The sequence below is a fragment of the Saccopteryx leptura genome, chromosome 1, assembly GCF_036850995.1.
Source record: "Saccopteryx leptura isolate mSacLep1 chromosome 1, mSacLep1_pri_phased_curated, whole genome shotgun sequence".
In the NCBI taxonomy this organism is placed as follows: Eukaryota; Metazoa; Chordata; class Mammalia; order Chiroptera; family Emballonuridae; genus Saccopteryx; species Saccopteryx leptura.
In genome coordinates, this window is record NC_089503.1 from 319,259,171 (window position 1) to 319,278,027 (window position 18,857).

At 49.7% G+C, this 18,857-nt stretch overlaps 1 protein-coding gene across 5 annotated transcripts in view; it reads right to left on the reverse strand.

Moving 5' to 3' along the window:
- Positions 1–315: 315 nt before the first annotated feature.
- BRD1 (bromodomain containing 1) overlaps positions 316–18,857 on the reverse strand; it is a 50,170-nt gene continuing 31,628 nt past the window's right edge. For 2 of the 5 annotated variants that reach the window (XM_066358718.1, XM_066358717.1), the window contains exons 8-13: positions 15,339–15,833; positions 4,709–4,844; positions 4,200–4,327; positions 3,057–3,166; positions 2,660–2,814; positions 316–1,765 (exon numbers count right to left, since the gene is read on the reverse strand). In XM_066358718.1, the coding sequence (XP_066214815.1) occupies positions 1,582–1,765; positions 2,660–2,814; positions 3,057–3,166; positions 4,200–4,327; positions 4,709–4,844; positions 15,339–15,833 (1,208 nt within the window). In that variant the 3' untranslated portion in view covers positions 316–1,581. Of the gene's footprint in view, positions 1,766–2,659; positions 2,815–3,056; positions 3,167–4,199; positions 4,328–4,708; positions 4,845–15,338; positions 15,834–18,857 lie in introns of those variants that run through there. The other 3 variants (XM_066358719.1, XM_066358720.1, XR_010748113.1) reach the window with 3 other exon arrangements.

Consider the following 18,857-nt stretch of genomic DNA (forward strand, 5'->3'; position numbering starts at 1 on the left):
TCTCCCGAGACAACAGGCTCTGCCCCAGGCCAGCTACCCAGCACCTTCCAACTCCCCTGCAGCCTGTCCCAGCTCTGATACACTCAGAGACAAGATTCAGCCCTCCTGATGCCACAGAGAAGCTCGAAGTGTCACCACCCCACTGTCCACTCAGTCCCCATGACAGCACCTTCCTACAGCCCATGGAGAGAGTGCACCTGCCACTGCCCCAGGCTTAGGGTGGGCCCTTCTCTGAGCACAGTCATGGCTCACCCGACCGACCTTCTGGGAAGGACCACAGCAGATAGAAAGCGTCTGTCAGACACAAGACAAAACTATCAAAGGAAGACATTTATTTTCAAGTTTCTGTGGAGTTGTTACAAACAACGAAGACTGAAAAGAAAAAAAAAACATTTAAAAATGTCAAACTACCACTTTAAAACAAAATATGATTAGCTAAAATAATAAATAATACCATCCCATGACAATGTTAAGATGAAGGCATGTCATGTGCCTCGATGAGCCGGCGGGGACAGGCTGAGGGGCCAGAACACGGGCCAGCCTCCACTTTGCCCACCGACCAGCACGCTGGGGGTGTAGGAATAAAATGGCCACACTGTCCAAATCTTGACTTTATTTTTTAATATAAAAAAATGCAATTTTGGAAACCCACCCTACCATTTCCCCTAACATAATGCTTTAACCTCTTAAAAATAAAAATAAAGTACTAATTCTATGTACATCACAGGTACCATACAAAATGTATCCAAAGTCTCTATTGCTACCAAAGTGTTCTAAATCAAAACAAGTTACAGAAAGCCCCTCATTGTAAACAAGAGTACAAGTTACAAAACCAAAGAACACAGCCAGAGTCGTTTATACAACAACCAACACGTCCTGCTCCGAAGCAAGTCGAATGTATGTATGTGCCTGTATAAAAATGCATATCAATATACTTTTGCAAATTTACTTTTCATTATAAAGCAAATGAATACATTTTCTACAATAAATAATCTGCTGGGGGGGCCCCGTGGGCAACTGGGGAGGCCGGGAGGCTGGCGGGCGAACAGGGACGACAGGACAGGACAGTAACACCCAGAGGAAGGCCCGCCCAGCCCGCACGGGGCGGCGGAGTGTTTTGGTGATTTGCAGGTGATGTACACGGCAGAAACTTATTTTCCACCTCTTTCCACAAAGTACCATTCAAAATAATGTCATTTTCTTTCTTTAAAATACATATTTGTCATAAATTTACATCCCATCTTATTAAATAACTGGTACTCTATGTAAAGAGTATGATTTACAAAATTATTAAACATTCAAAAGTCTTTTTAAAAAAAGCTAGGGATCAAAGAAAGTGATGCAAGCAGCACCCTCCAGTGTGACCTGTGATGGGCACAGAGTCGTGCTCAAAAGATGCGCCCCCGCCATTCAGAGCGCCGAGACGGGGACGGCTCCATAGAAAACTTGGAAACAAAACCTCCCCCCTCCCTGGGGAAAAAAGAACTAAAGAACTATGCCTAAAATTCAGAATAAGTTAGGTTCTGAACAATATACAAACATGTACAGCTTATCAACATATGGACAAAGCAGGGTGGCCCCTCAGTCGATGTCACTGAGGTCACTGGCCGGCTCCCCGTGCACGCGGCTCAGGTGGTTCATGGCTCGGTCAAAGGCGATCCTCACGGCTTTCCGAATACTGGAGTTCCTCCCCTCCATCATTTTTAACTTGTCTATCGTCTCATCGATGCCGAGAGGAACCATTTTGGACTTAGGGAGCCACTGCCTGGTTAAAAGAAAAAATGAAACAGTGAGAGTCGCTGGCACACCCATCTGTCATGCTCCATGTCATAGTCTGACCAGCGACCCGGCGCCCTCTAGGGGCAGCAGGCACTGTGGCACCAAGGCTGGGAGACATGCTCCTCGGGAAAGCCCACAGCTGGGCCTGGTCAGCCTGGGGACTAGGGCACAGCCTGAGCCTCCCACCACACCTCTGGGGGTCGGGGGCTCAGGGAGGTATGAAACCAGGTGGTCACCTCCTCCTCCACGATCCCCAATGGGCCAACTATGTCCTCAAGGCCCCACCAACTTTACATGCCTTTCCAGAGTAACCACCACCGTGACACACAAACCCAACCCAGCTCAATGGGTGCTTGCGGGCCCTGCACACCCTCACCCCCAGCGGGTACAACACCAGGCACACTGAAGCAGCTGCTTTGCCCTCCAAAAGGCCAGATGATCACTCCACACCAAGCAGCCTCGAGTACACTGGGGCTGCAGTCCATAGGGTCAGAGATCTGAAACTGCCTGGGAGCCCATCATCAGCTCAATGAGCTTCAGCCCTAAGACATACTGTCAGCACTCTCTGTGCAGACAGCCAACACGCATGCCACACTAAGAGGGGCCTAAGCAGGGGCAGCTCCTGGCACAGCGCTGGAGTCAGGGGCCCATTTGAGTCCAATGAGTACCATGAGTACCAGGTAAGAGATGGGGGCCAGCCTGCAGTGCCCAAGAGGAAGACAAAGCTGTTGGAGTGGAGACATGGCTGAAGTTCAGCACACATTCTCGTTCTCAAGGAGACCCAGCTGCTCACATGCCTCCATGGTTTCCAGGCATCAGAGTGCAAGTATGCCATCTGCTCAGACCTGGGGCCCCCACACCACCCGGGCACGGTGCTCACCAGCTTCTCTTGTTGTCAAAAAAGAGAACAAGGAACAGCTTCTCATCCGCCTTGGTCTGCATGTGCTCGCCTATCTTCAGAACATCTAGCGGTGGGGCTGGGATGGTGACCCCATTGTGGTGGCCGGGCACACGTGGCATCTTAGGGTCAATGATCTGCCAGGGGAAGATACATTTGGTCAAATCTGAGAGCAAGCACTGCACCCCAACAGAGTCCTGGGCCTCTCCTGGAGGCTGGTTTGAAGGATCTCTCCCACCCCAACAACCCACACGCAAGTGCCTTGGCAGACACTCACAGGACACCTGTCCCCACACTGCTGGTGGAACAGTTCTGGACCTAGCAGTTCCACTGCCCACCAGCCAAAGCACTGACCCCACACCCATGTGCCCCGGCTCACCAGGGCAGGGTACGAGGGGTAGCCACTGCACTTGGCCCACACCACTTTCAGAGGTTCGAGAGCGGAGGCCGCAGCATCCGTTGAAATCCACATACTGTTCTGACCCACTTCTGGAAAAAAGAAGGGACGGAGAAGTGAGTGGCCTGGAGGGCACCCAGTGCGAACGACACACCCCAGCAGGGTGCATGTCATCCTCATGCAGCGACCCCCCTCCTGAGACTAGGTGGCCACAGTGCACCTGCCCCTCTGCGGTCACAACACTGCATCACCACAGCCTCACCCCAGGCTTCCTCAACCCCCTTCCCCACTCAAGGGCCTCTGACCTCCTGGTTCTCAATAGCTCTCCCTCCTGAGCCCCCAACCTCTCACCCCCACATGCCGACCTCCAAGAATGGACCCCCAGTGCATCTCTGCAACTGACACCCCAAATTCAAAATTGCAGCCCTGGCTCCTTTACCTGCTCTTCCCACCTGAACCCTCCTCACACACTCTATCAGAAGGGAGCCTTGCCCGACTCTCAGAACTTCCCTGGAAGTCTACATCCACATCCTAGTGACCAAGGTCCCACCTAGTCCTCAGCCTCCTCTCCACGCAGCCCAGAGCATCACTCAGGGTCATGCTATCAGCCACTCCACTCAGACCCCTCCTGGCTGCATCACCCCTCATCTCTGCCCACCTTTCTGACATAGTCTCCACCTCAACCACACAGTCCAGCTGTTCCCACTGACATCCCAGGCCTCTTCCAGATGCTGAAAGCTGAGAAACCCCCACCTCACAGTCTCACAGTCAGCTACAAATCCCATATGAGCCTAAACAAACATTAGCAGCCTCCAGAGCATCTGACAACCAGACCACTTGGAGCTGAGCAATCCACACACAACGGCAAGCTGCAGGACAGAACTTTCACATCCTCCCACGCATCCATGGTGGCTGCCCACCCAGCCCCACCCTCTGGGTTGTCTGCGGCGCAGCATACCTGCCTCATGCCCATGAGGTGTAGCCAGCCCTTTCTGGAAGTAAGGCCAGGCACACAATACCCACTCTGAGGCAGAAGGCAGGCAGTGTCCATAGAGGGAACCCCCGTCCCACTGTGCTGCCTTCTGGCCAGAGAGAAACAAAAAAGAGGCTTGGGCATCCACTCACCAGCCGCAATCCTGGCTGCCTTGGCGTAGTTTCCATTCTCAATGCAGGAAATCAGTTCACTGCGGTCCTCCAGCGTGTGCCTGCGCACCAGGGCCGGCTTGCCGCGGCCGCACTTAGGAGCACTGAAACTGTCAGAGGAGAAGCAGAGCCGTGTCACAGGGCAGTCCCAGCTGTGGCCCAAGAGCCAAAGCCCCATCCCAGTCCACACAGGGTGCAGCTATGCCCAGAAAGAAAGTGGCCACTGCAGGGCAGGAAGCCAGGCCCGTGCTTGCCACCACTTCAATAAAGGAAAGACATAAGAAAAAATCAAAGTACAAACTATCAATTTAAAGTTTAAACCATCAAAGTTCAAATTTACAATTTAAAAACTGTATTTTCATGTAGCTGCATTTTCCATCTCTGATTGAGTTCTACAAAACACATTAACATATCAACACAAACAAGTGCCCCGATCAGCAGGTGTACCCCCGCCCCCCCCCCCCCATAGGATGCGAGGCCCATGTTCCCACCTGGCATCGCAGAGCGGACTGCTGCTGGAGGAGATACTGGATTCGGAGGCACAGCGGCGCCGGGGCGTGGCTTTCCTCCCAGGGGCACTGCCCAGCTCCTGCTCACTCCTCACACCCCCAAAGCCATTGGTGAGACCTGCAACAGACACCAAGCACCTGAGCTCAGGGCCAGAGCCAGCTGTTCCAGGCACCATGTACCCTTTGAACTGGAATCTGTTGTGTGTCCCATGTGCACAGTCCAATGGCACAGTGGTCACCAGCCCAAACCTCCCAGTACTTAGCACAGCACTCACGGCACAGGAGACACACAGCACTTGTGCAACGAGACACGGTGACAAACCACAATCAAGCTAGCTCAGAGGACACTGGTCTCTAGGAGGTGCTCTTCTTTAAAAGCCAAGTGTTAGGTGGCTCCACAAAGGCAAAGAAAGGGCAGCAGTTATTCATTCCCAGATGGACGGAACCACACACATGCCCATCAGGTACACAGGGGACAAGCCATGTCTGGGTCAGGCCTCTCGCAGGCCAGGCCACGTGGAGCCCTCACTGAGGAGTGAGACTGCTGAGAGTGGCTTCACACAGGGGAACTTCAAGTGGAAACAGAAACTCTGAATTTAAGAAAAACCTTCTTTCAAAAGAAGAGTTAACAAAAACCTCAAAAGCACTGAAACACTAAAATAAACACTGGCACCTGGCTAACCTCGCTGGGGAAGCTGAGGGCTAGGCCTGCGCCGCTCCCCAGGAAGCCAGCTCTCACAATACAACCTCATCACCTAAGTCCTCAAGAAATGCTTTAGTCAAGGCCAATCTCAAAACTGAACCCTTGACCTTCCTCCCAAAAAGTCTGACTTCTGTGCCACTGAATATAAATAGTACACTGGCCAATCCCCTACCACCAACGTCAGGCCTGAAGGAAACCAGGTGAAGACTCCTCACTCACACAGCCTGTGTCCAACCAACGTGGGCCAGCCTGGCTCCCTCCCATACGACACCTACAGGACTGTGTGTCTGTTTTTCAAAAAATGAATCAATCCCATACCTCATGCTTAAAAAATTAACAATCCATTTCTTTAAAATGTTTTGAGGTGGGTGGCTAGATTACAGGACTCTACAACCTGCTCTGCACGGCAACCTCATTTCACTGCACCTCACAGACACTGCGTCTTTACAAAGTGAAGGTTGTGCAAGTGAAGGCCTGCATCTGGCACTATCAGCACCATTTTCCAGGCCTGTGCTCAGTGAAATTCTCACACTATTTCAAGCCTTGCCATTGTTATCACATTGTCATGGTGATCTGTGTTCAGTGATTGCCGATGTTACTACTGTAATTGGGGCGCCACAACTGCACCCACAGGAGACGGCGAACTTGCCTGTGTGCTGTCACTGCTCCAACGACTGACCCTCCCTGTCTTTCTCCCTCTCCTCGGGCCTCCCAGTTCCCTGAGATACAATATTGAAATTCAGCCAATTAATATCCCTACACTGGCCTCCAAGTGTTCGTGTGAAAGGAGGAGCTGCATGTCTCTCACTTTTACATCAAAACCTAGACATGATAAGCTTTGTGAGGAAGGCATGTCAAAAGCCAACATAAGCTGAAAGCTAGCTCGATCTCTTGTGCCAAACAGTTGGCCAAATTGTAAATGCCAAGGAAAAGTTCTTGAAGGAAATTAAAAGTGCTCCTCCACTGAACACACAAATGGTAAGAAAAAGAAACAGCCTCATTGCTGATACAGAAAAAAGTTTCAGTGGTCTGGACAGACGATCAAACAAACATTTCCTTAAGCCAAAGCCTAACCCACAGCAAGGTCCTAAGGCTCCTCCACTCTGTGAAGGCCGAGAGGAGAGGAGTGCGAAGCTGGCGGAGGCTGCCGCTGACCGGTGAAGCAGAGCGCTGAGCAAGAGGCTGCAGCAAGCTACTCAGAAGATGCACTGAGATGACTACTGAAGGTGGCCACTCTGCACAACAGGCTTCTGTATTGGCAGAAGAGGCCATCTAGGACTTTCACAGCTGGAGAGGAGCCAGTGCCTGGCTTCAGAAAACAGGCTGGCTCTCTTGTTTGGGGCTCATGCAGCTGGTGACCTTAAGTTGAAGCCAATACTCAGTTACCATTCCGAAAACCGTAGAGCCCTGCTGTGCTCTATAAATGGTAAGCAAAGCCTAGATGACAACACAACTGTGTATAATACGGTTTACTGAACAACTCAGCCCACCCACCACTGAGACCTATTGCTTACTGACAATGCACCTGCTCACCCAAGGACTCTGATGGAGATGGACAACGAGATTAATGTTGTTTTCATGCCTTTCTATAGCTCTTGGATCAAGGAGTCATTTTGACTTTCAAGTCTTATCATTTAAGAAATTTTTTTTTTTTAAGCGAGAGGCAGGGAGAGATAGGAACATCGAGCTGTTCCCATATGTGCCCTCACCAGGGATCTAACTGGCAACCTCTGTGCTTCAGGACAACACTCCAACCAACCGAGCTACCTGGCCAGGGCAAAGAAATACATTTTGTAAGCTCTACCTGCTGTGGCGATTCCTCTGATGGATCGGGGCAAAATAAATGGAAAAGTATTCACCACTCTAGATGCCATTAAGAGCTTATGGGAAACTTCTTCCCATAATCACAGAAGTTTGGAAGAAGTTGATTCCAGTCCTCGTGGATGACTTTGAGGGGTTCAAGACTTCAGTGGAGGAAGTAACTCCAGATGTAGTGGGAACAGGAGGAGAACCAGAACTAGAAGTGGAGCCTGGCCTGGCCTGTGGTGGCACAACAAATGGAGAGCCGACCTGAAACACTGAGGTCGTGGGTTAGAAACCCTGGGCTTGCCTAGTCTAGGCACACATGACAAGCAACCAATGAACAGCTAGAGTGAAACAACTACTTCTCATACCCCCACCACCCCCCATAAGATCAATAAAATATTTTTTTAAATGTGGAGCCTAAAGATGGATGGCACTGAGCTGCTGCAATCTCAGAACTTGAACGGATGGGGAGGTATTCATGGATGAGCACAGAAAGTGATTTCCCAAGATGGACTTCACTCCTGGCAAAGATGTAGTAGTGAGGATAGTGAAATAACAACACAGAAATTAGGATGTCACATTAACTTATTTGATAAAGCAGCAGCAGGTTTGAGGACTGTCTCCAACTTTGAAAGTAGTTCTTAGGCTCTGGCCAGTGGCTCAGAGGCTAGAGTACCAGCCAGGCGCATGGACATTGGGTATGATTTCCAGTCAGGGAACACATGAGAAGCGACCATCTGCTTCTACTACCCTGCCCTCCCCCCTCTCTCTCTCTCCTCCTACAGCCAGTGGCTCAACTGGTTCAAGCATTGGGGCCCAGGGTGCTGAGGATAGCTTGGTTTCGTCCGAGCATCAGCCCCAGACAGAGGTTGCCAGGTGGATCCCGGTTGGGGCACATGGAGGAGTTTGTCTATCTCCTCTCTTCTCACTTAAAAAAAAAAAAAAAAAAAAAAAAAAACCCTGGCTGGTTGGCTCAGTGGTAGAGCGTCAGCCTAGCGTGTGGAAGTCCTGGGTTCAATTCCCAGCCAAGGCACACAGGAGAAGCATCCATCTGCTTCTCCGCCTTTCCCCCCTCTCCGCTTTCTCTCCTTTCTCTCTGTCTCTCTCTTCCCCTCCCCCAGCCAAGACTCCACTAGAGAAAAGTTGGCCCAGGTGCTGAGGATGGCTCTGTGGCCTCCACCTCAGGCGCTAGAATGGCTCCAGTAGCAACGGAACCAACAGCCAAGATGGGTAGAGCATCGCCCCCTGGTGGGCATGCCAGGTGGATCCCAGTCTGGTGCATGCAAAAGTCGATCTGACTGCCTCCCTGCTTCTTACTTCAGAAAAATACAAAAGAAAAAAAAGAAAGAAAGTTCTGTGGGTAAATGCTGCATGCTGTAGAAAATTGTTCATGAAAGGAAGAGTCCAGTGATATAAAAAATTTCCCTGCTGTCTTATTGTAAGAAATTGCCACAGTCACCAACTACCACCAAGCAGCCATCAACATCAAGGCAAACCTTCCACCAGCAAAAAGATTACAGCTTGCTCAGATGCTTGTTAGCATTTTTTTTTTTTGCAATAAAGTAGTTTTAATTAAGGTATCTACATTTTTTTAGACATAATGCTATTAAACACTTAATAAACTACAGTGTAGTATAAACATAGTTTTTACATGCACTGGGACACCAAAATATTCACGTGACTCACTTTATTGCGTATTTGCTTTATTGTGGTGGTCTGGAACCAAACCCACAGTATCTCCAAGGTGTGCGGCACTTTCTGTATTTCCTCAATCATATGACTTACTTTTTAAATAAAGGAGATGAATAAACCTTGATGGCAGCTAAGAAATAAAAATGCAGAAAGTATATGAGTTTGCTGCTCACTGAATAGAACAAAGCTATGCATTTTCTTTACATAAATTCATCAGACCAGTGTTTTTCAACCGCCAGTACGCAGACCAGTCCGCCAGAAATTTTGTGCCAGTCCACAAAATCATTAACCACCCTGATGTCGTGTGAAGATTACAGACCCAATGATCTTAGCCAAATTCACTTATGCTTATGATGATTTCTGCCTTAGCAAGCCCCAAAATAATTCTATTTTCTCTGGTTCCCAAGTGAAAAACGGTAGAAAGCCACTGCATTAGACAGCTTGCTCCATTTCTGCTGGACTTGAACACTGGCTTTAAGAAAAACTTAGTTCTTTTCACTTTAAAATTAACACATTTTTATAAGCAATAACTGCAGACTGCCAGGTGTTACACTCACTTTGTAATCTGACATTTGTGAGCAACTACCAAACCACATTGAAAAAAGCAGCTGAGCTGACACAGGAGAGACACCTCGCTTCTCGTCACCCCCTTAGCATAAGCAGCATAAGAGATCTGACCTGAACCCTACTCCCCTGGGAGAAACGGGGAGAGCATCTCCACCCAGCCTTCTAGGGCAACAATGCTTAGGAGGGCACAGAATGCACTGTCTGGAGACACAGGGATCCCCCAGGAACAGAGCAACCCACAATTCAGTAAGTCAGAGATTACCAACCCAGCCCAGATGGATGGACAGACAGATGGAGTCTGGTATGCAAGATTTATTTGGGTCTGAGAAGGGGCAACAGTCACATAGGCACACATGTGGGCCCAGTATCAGCAAGACTATACAAGACCACCGCCTAGACCCTTGGGGGAAACCCCAGACAGGATTCTCCGGACTTGGGCCAGATCCAGGCACACCCTGTGGCAACAGTCCTCTCAACAAGGACACATAGCCATAAAGTCACTCCATGCAATGTCAACACGGTACTGATAGCCTCATCCTGCAACTAACTTCCCAGGAACTCCAGCCATGTCTTCGCTTCCTCTCTGCAAAGGAGCTGACTGTATGCCTTTCCAGGCAAAAGGCTGGGCCCAGACCAGGAAGTCTCTCTAAAAGAGTGATGGGCGAGTCTCCCCCATCTGTGATAGGGACATGGAGGTACCTGGGAAGAGCTCCAGTGAGTGATGAGCAGAGTCAGTGTCTGCGTTGCCCCTTTGGGCCCTGTGGCAGGTTGGAGCCTGCAGAGAAAGCATGAGGAAGAGCAGGCAGTGCTATCACTGAACACAGCTGGCCAAGGGCAGACCAAGTAAGGTGCATAGCAGAGGTGAGGCGTCCAGGACAATGGAAACCGGCACCAAAACACGAAGTGAGTCCACATTGATGTCCAGCGGCAGACAACGTGCTAGAGGACAACCACCTAACATCAGGCTGCCAGGTGACACACTAAGGGAAACGAAGGGGACATGTGGAAGCCTCAACCTTTCCACCTCTCTAAGGACAGAGAGGACACACCGGTGTGACAATCCACAAAGTTTTTCACGTTACCCATGAAATGTGAGTGGGCACCTGTCACTGTCACTCTCCCACATGGGTTCCCTGTGTAAACCCTTCCCTGCTGCTCAGGACACTCACCAGGCTATGCCTTGGAGACTGCAAGGACATAAAAGGACACTCAGGCAGGTCCTAAAGGAGTGCAGAGAGCGGGGTCCACCCTTTAGCCCAAGCCCACACACCAGCCGTGTCCAACAGAGCATATGCTCAGCACAATCGCAACAAGAGGGATGTTTTGAATGCTGAAAGTCAAGTCAGTATGCTATGAGAATGAGACAGGGTGGCTCAGGAACAGGCCAACGTTCTCCAGCACGGAGGCTGCATTCTCCCCAGAGCACTTGAGACTGTGCCAACACCCAGTCTGCCTGTGGTCACAGGGACTTCTTAGGAGACAAAAACAAAAGAAGACCTCCTCTGCCCCCAAAGGCCTGACCAAGCAGAGAGGTGTGCTGGCCCAGCTATCCAACCCCCTCCTGGTCTTTCTAGAGCAAACCCAGGCCACAAGCAGAAGAGGTACCAGATGCCCCTTGGGACAGATAAGGCACCTCTTCAGAGAAAGCTCACTGAGGTTGGACCTCCGTTCCAAATGGCCCACATGGCCAAGCAAAACAAAGTCCATACCCGCCACACCCTCACTAGGCCTTAAAGAACCTTCTGGATGGCAGCCAGCAAGAGGTAAAGCAGAGTGGGCTGCGGTCACTACTGTCCACCTAAAGCCATGTGCTGTGAACACCAGTGCTTCACCCAAGCTGCCACGTAGCTCCCCAGCATGACGACATGGGGTCAAATGTGTGACCAGCTTCAGAGGCCAGCGGGCACAGTGACCGCACTCAGCCTCCTGAGCCCATAATCTTGCTCACATGTTTTATTTTTACTGTTGAAAAGAAAATTTCATGTAGGATGCATGTTTCAATCTTTCAATAAAATCACCAAAACACAGCAAATTAGATCCCCAACACCCTGCTTGTGCCTAAACCAGCTCCACAAAGACACCATGGCAGTGGAAGTGCACAGAGGATGCTGGGCACAGAATGTTTCACGTCTCACAGACAAGGCTTCACTCATTGCAGTGGCACTTGGTGTGGTAACCAGAGAGACGAGCTGGGAGACAGCCAGGAGGAAAAGAAGGAAAGAGAAATAAAGAGGAGAAGGTCAGGCAGACACCAGGGACACAGATGCTAACAGCCAAGGGTCCTCCAGGTATGCCATGTGGAACATGCAGGCCATGTCAGGCCCAGTGCTGCGCCTGTTGAGGGAATCAGAATCTGTCCAGTGAGTCCTCTGTGGATGCAGGAAGCGCTATGAGCCACTCGACTGACTGTAAGGCTCACACCTATCCACAGGGAGAGCCAAGGCGGCATCCCAGCAAGGTAGTTCCTCCTGGGGCGTGTGGCTCTAACTTAACAGAAGGGAACAGGTCTGTGCTGGTGTTAGTGTTTTTGTTTCGACGGTAGCTGGACTGATGCTTCCAATGTCATCCAAAGAATTACATGGAATACAAGGGTGCAGCAATCTCTCTGCATTCCAAAATGACCACTTAGCAGAACTCCAATCCAAGCTGAGTAAGAGAAAATAATTAGGATCCAAAGAGTGAACTACCCAACATGTTAGCAGTTAAAATGAGAACCTAGAAAACAGTGAAAAAGTCATTTAGTCTGACAGAAGACATAACAGACCAGCCTCTGCCCTGACCAGCCAAGGCCACTAGAGTCCCTCTCTCTCTGTCCCTCACACACACACACCCCACCATGTGTACAGCAGGAATCTCAAGAGAAGAGACAAGTTGTACAAACGTTCCAGCCTGATGGCTTATCGTTGAAAATAAGTTAGTGGTCACAGAAGAAATAATCTAGGAGACAGTGCAGCTCCATGGGACAGGACACCAGGAGCAGACTCAGGTGCGCTAACCCTTCTTGAGGTCAAGAAGCAGCACACATCTCCACACGGGCACTTTCAACAGAGCCCACAGGGGCCAGTGTCTCAGAATGAATGCATCAGTTTTTACTCTAACTTGGAAATCCTGAAGTGCGCGGTGGAACCCAGAGAACTGCCTACAAGGCAGGCAGGGTACACAGATGAACGTGTGGGACGACTGGAAGCCCAGAGTGTTTCAAGTCCAGACTGCGAAGGCTGCAGCTCAGAGCAAGGAATCCAGGTGTGCAGAGCCGCAGGCCCAGGTGAGGCGAGGCCAGAAATGGATGGTGGGCAACGTCGCTGGCGCTCTGCCCACACGCTACTAAGGCTCCCTCCCGGGGCGCACAGGGGCGTGAGGCCTCGTCCTGTGTCCACTGACTCTACTGTCATTCTGGAATAAGAAAGCAGAGACCTGTGTTTCAGTCAGGATCATAGGGTGCAGACTCTCCTCCAAGGCCCATCACCACTTGCAAAACCCTCCACTCAGAGGCAGAAAAGCAGGAGGAGGGGGGGCAGGTTATTTTCTACAAAGGACATCTGGTGACTGAGTGCAAGAACACCCCAAAAGCCATGACTGAAAGGCTGGGGAAACCTCACCAACAGTCAGAGGCCCACAGTTGGCAACAGCTCCAGCAGGACCCAAAGTGTCAGGTAAGGGCCACTGCAGGGCCAGGCCAGCTACTGTTGAGACACCAGCTTCTCAGTGGGGTTCCTGACCAATAGCGCCCTGCACACACAATGCAGACAGGGAGGTCAGAGGCTCCAGCATGTGGTGGGCGCCCCAGATCAGGGAGCCATCTGCCAGGGCCTGGCACCCTGAGCTAACTGCCAAGCAGGTACACAACACATGGTGACTCCCCTCCAACTGTTAACTGCAAGGACTTCTCCTCAGAACACTTAGAAAACGAGTCGCAAGCCTTGGCCAGTTGATTCTGTGGATAGTGCTGGCTCAGCATATGGATGTCCCAAAATCGATTCCCAGTCAAGGCACACAAAAGAAGTAACTATCTGCTTCTCATTCGCGTCCCCTCGACTGGTTCAAGCGTGGTCCCAGGCACTGAGGATAGATCAGTTAGTCCAAGACTATCAGTCTCAGGCACTGGGGATAGCTCAGTTGATTTGAGCATCGGCCCCAGATGGGGGTTACTGTGTAGATCCCGGTTGAGACACCTGCAGGAGTCTGTCTATCTTCCCTTTCTCTCACTTAAAAAAGAGAAAGGGGAAGGGGAAGGGGAAGGGGAAAGGGAAAGGGAAGGGGAAGGGAACTAGACTACATTTCCTAAGTGCACTAGGAAGGCCATAGCAGAGAAGGGAAGTTCCCAAGTGCTAAAGAAAGCTCCATAGTAACTTGAACTACCATCTATGAAACACTGAAGGTCTGTATTAGAAGTTCAAATTTTCAAAAGTTATTAAAAAATTCTAACTTGAGCCCTGGCCAGTGGCACAGTGGACAGAGCATCATCCCAGAGCGCCAAGGTCACTGGTTTGATCCTGGGATCAGGGCATGTATGAGAAGCAATCAATGGGTACACAACTAAGTGAAACAAGCTGATGCTTCTCTCCCCTCTCCCCTCCCCATCGCTCTCCCCCTCTCTCAAATCCATAGGGAAAAAAAAAGAATTCCAACTGATATCAACCCATCAAAATAAAAGGGGACATAAATAGAGCTTTTCTATAAAGTTAATTCCCATGTAAACGTTTCCTACATGTTAAGATGAAACTGATAAGAAGTTACTCTGGCAACAAGAAAGATGGTCTGTTGAAGTGTAGGACGGGCACCAGAGTAAATACCTACTGGACCCGTCCCTCCACCTCAACGCCTCAACCACAGATGGATGGGTGCAGGCAGGGGACCGCCCTCTGCCCCCAACCTGACTCTGCCCTGGCAGGTTCTAGGCTGCAGCCTCACATCCTCACAGCTGAACTCGGGAAGCACCGACAGCAGGGTGGCAGAAGAAAGCACACCATTCTTTGTAAATAACAGACCAATGAGAAACACAGACCAGGCTCTGGTCCAAGATAAGAACCCATGGGACAAACATGCCTCCAGGAGGAGGTGTCAGCGTCAGAGGCAGTACCTCCCAGAAGCACGGCCATCAGGGAGCCAAGCGGATGACAACAGCCTGTCAGCATCAGCAGACACTTGCACTTTGGTCCTGAGACTGAGGAGCTGGCTGCAGAAGAGCTCAGGCACCCCCCATCCTGCTTAGCCCCTGGGAACCCATGAAAAATCTGGTGACCAAAGGTACATGTGGCAATCTCTCAGTTAACTGAACTAATTTAAGTTATAAAAGCTTACCAGTAAATAAGAAACACCTTCAAATGTCATTTTAGCAAGAAATAGTCATTCACGTACTAACAAAGCGACACAGAACAGTGATAAATATCAAAAATTTCTTTAACTGGGCAAAGTGCTACATTCAGCCTAAGGATGGTACCCAGAGCCCATACTGACCTCAGAATGGAACACCCCAGCACACTGCAGACCAGAGCCCCACAGCATCACCCCAAAGCGTGCCCCTTCAGTGAGCTCTACAAGCCAGACACAGCCTGTCCCATGCCACTAGGGTACTGCGCACAAAATGAGCAACTCCAGAGCCCCTCCTAGTATACAACATAGGGGAGGAGCAGCAGGACCGCCCACGCCAAGCCAACCATGATGGCACCCCTCAGACCTACAAGCTAGAACTTTTCAAAAAATAATGCACCATCTATCTTCTCATCTGGAAATTAAGAGAACTGTGGACAGTAAACTAAAACACCACACTTGGGCATCATTCCCGATGACTACGCCAAGACCCCAGAGAAGAGAAGGGTGCAGTGAGGATGCCGTGGCATTTACCTGTGTCCAGGCGCTTTCCCGGGGACCCCTCTTCCACCTCGGAGTCGCCGCAGGTGCTCCGCGACCTTTTTCTTGGCTGCAGAAGAGTCTCCAACCTCGGAAGGACTACAGACAAAAAGGTTTTGGTCCCTAGCTGAGGAGAAGTTGGCTGGGTTTCAGTGTTCTTGGCAGACTTTGGGGGGCTTACACTTTTCGATTTGCAGAAGAGAACAGAAGTGCGTCTGTTTACATCGCTTGCTGGCTCCGCCACCGCGGAGGCCGCCGCCGGCGCATCGCCACTACAGGCGAGGGTGGGCTCTGCAGGGTGTCCGATTACCAGTGCGCTCTGAGTGCAAGTGCTATGTGATTCATTATCAAATGTGACTCTTTTGAATAGTTTACTCTGCTCTGGGTTGAGTTCTACTGGTTTGAGGGTTGGTGGTTCTGAATTAGTCTCCGAGTTTGAAGGAAGAGGTAATGCATCTGATGGTTCAAGTTTAGGGGGAGATTTATCTCCTGAAAAAATTATAAATAAAGTGATTTTTGAAAACTGGTAATTATAAAATCTATTATAAAACTTACTATAAATGTGAAGTCCACCAAAATACTGATTCAATTAAGGAAACAAAGCATCACACAAAACTGTCTGCAGGCAGTGAGGGGCCTTCGGATCACACGGCGTGGTCTCCCTAACCCCACAGGATGAGGCACCCTGGTCTCTCTGGAAACAACCAGGAAAGATGACTTCACATTGGCCAACATTAAACACATCATTCGAGTGCATGACAATTGCTGCAATCAATAATTCACTTACCTTGAGGAAGAAAAAATAGTTCACATAACTAAGGGTCTAACTCAGAATCCTCACATCATCCTGGCCTCAGCCAGAGCTGAGCACACAGAATCAACACTTACACCTCATATCTGACAAGGGTTTCCTATGTCAATGCCAAAAACAGGCAGTGCTGAGTGGCTGTGAACATATTCAAGGAAGGAAGGGGAAACCTCCCAACTCAGTTCTCAGAACACACTAGCTTCTATACCACATTCTAAAATGCTACAATTTAAATTCTTTTTTTTATCTGACTTTTAAAAAAAAAAAAAAAAAAAACCTTCAGAAAAAGACTTAAAACTTCCTAACATAAAAACAAGAAGTCGAAAACAACAAGGAGCCAAGCTTAGCACTCAGCACTGGAAGCTGCTCTGCCTGAGACTGGCCCTGGAGAGGAGGCCCACAGAGATAGACCAACTGGCCATGTGCAAGGTCACACCTGCTGGCATGAGCATGCAGTTTCTTTCTGAGCAAGACCAACTCTGGCTACAGGATGTGTGACCTACAGCCCAGAGGAACCATTTGATCCTAAGTGATATTTATTACCCAGGTACAGTTTTTACTGTATGAACCCTGCAAAGTCCACCAAGCCACTTGAAAGGTGTTAGGTTAGCATTTTAATCTCAAGTTCATTTTGAAAAAGAAAATGATGCCTGACTAGGCAGTGGCGCAGCGGATAGAGCATTGGACTGGGAGGCGGAGGACCCAGGTTCGAAACCCTGAGGTCCAGCTTGAGCGAGGGGTTGCTGGCTTGAGTGTGGGATCATAGACAAGACCTCATGGTCGCTGGCTTGAGCCCAAAGGTCGCCAGCTTGAAGCCTAAGGTCGCTGGCTTGAGCAAGGGGTCATTCTCAATGCTGCAGGCACCCCCCTCCCCGGTCAAGGCACATATGAGAAATCGATCACTGAACAACTAAGGAGCTACAACAAAAAATTGATGCTTCTCATCTCTCTCCCTTCCTGTCTGTCCCTATCTGTCCCTCTCTCTGACTCTGTCTCTGTCAAAATTAAAAAAGAAAACGAAAAAGTGCACATCTACCTCAGAGCCCATGCTGGAGAACTGACCACAAGGGGCTCAGCCATCTCAGAAATAGCCGAGGTCACGCCTTCCACCTTCAAATGCCACGCCAAGCTTGTTAGAACACCAGTCACACAGGTGAGTCAAATACTGAGGGAAAAAGGCTTCCCAACTAAGAGCTGTCACAGAAAACAGCATTCCTCAAGGCTACTGTGGCAGGCACACTCACCTGGTCTACTGTGACACCTACAAGTGGGAAACTAATTCACAGGCCACAATGACATTTGGCTGGTGACAAAATTCTTCCTGCCACTGTTTAAAGTCACTAAAAAACTTAATAAAACAGCATTTACAAAGCATAAAAGAACACCGCGCACGTGGGCAGAAGGGACATGCAGAGCTCCTGATGAAAGCTTTCTGCTAATGCACCAAACACAGGACAGGGACACAGCTGCAGGCCTGTCCATTCCCTTCCCCAGCAGACCCTCTGTTGATTTCCTGCCTCCTTTTCCTCCCTCTGGCCTGTCTCTCAGGCCCCCACATTGATTACTCATCCTGACCATTACACCTCTGCCCACCATGGTCTCTGCAGGGGTCCACTCAGTCCTGGCCTGGTAGGCCTGTAGAGCACCCCCTGCCCCTCCGTGGCTGGTCCTCCCTGCTGGGTTCTCCATCACACAACCAAGCCCCTCATCAGCCACCTTCAGCCCACCCCTACTCAAAAGCCAACCTTATCCCCAGGGGCCACACCCAGTCCAACAGAGCAACAGAACACCAAAACCTCATGTCACTGGCAGCTCACGTGAGGCCCCAGACCGCCACAGTCCACATGCTCTCTCCTCTCTCTCTCATTCGATACATCCTTCCCCTGGTTCATAGTAGCCCCACACACCAGGCGCAACCCCACCTTCCACCCACAGATGGGTCTGCTCAGCCACCATTCCTGCTCTGCAGTTGGGCACCCACTGCCAAGGCAGCTCACAGAAACATTTTTAGGGCATTAAGGGGGCAGGCAGATGAAAGGCCACAGTAAAAAGCAGAGGATGCTCCAGTGATCGGGTGCAGGGCCCACATAGACTCACATGCCTGGTGAACCCCAAGACTGCAACACTGCACCAGTCAGGCAGAGCCTTGCTGTCCAGCCTACCAACAGCAGGTGCCTCACCAGGACCATGAGTGGAAACCTCACTGGACACTAATATACAAGTAAGAAAGTTATTTTAAAAAGTCAGTGCCTGCAAACAACTACATGTAATTAAACTATGAGAAGCTAAAGCTCAATGACCTTATAAATCAGGGGGTAGTCAACCTTTTTATACCTATCGCTCATTTTTGTATCTCTGTTAGTAGTAAAATTTTCCAACCACCCACAGGTTCCACAGTAATGGTGATTTATAAAGTAGGGAAGTAACTTTACTTTATAAAATTTATAAAGCAGAGTTACAGCAAGTTAAAGCATATAGTAATAATTACTTACTGAGTACTTTATGTCGGATTTTTGCTAAGTTTGGCAGAATAAATCTTTATAAAACTTACTATAGTTAAATCTATCATTTTATTTATACTTTGGTTGCTCCGCTACCGCCCACCATGTAAGCTGGAACGCCTACTAGTGGGTGGTAGGGACCAGGTTGACTACCACTGTTCTAAATTAAACTTGATGCAACTTTAAACATAAAAATCAAGCCCT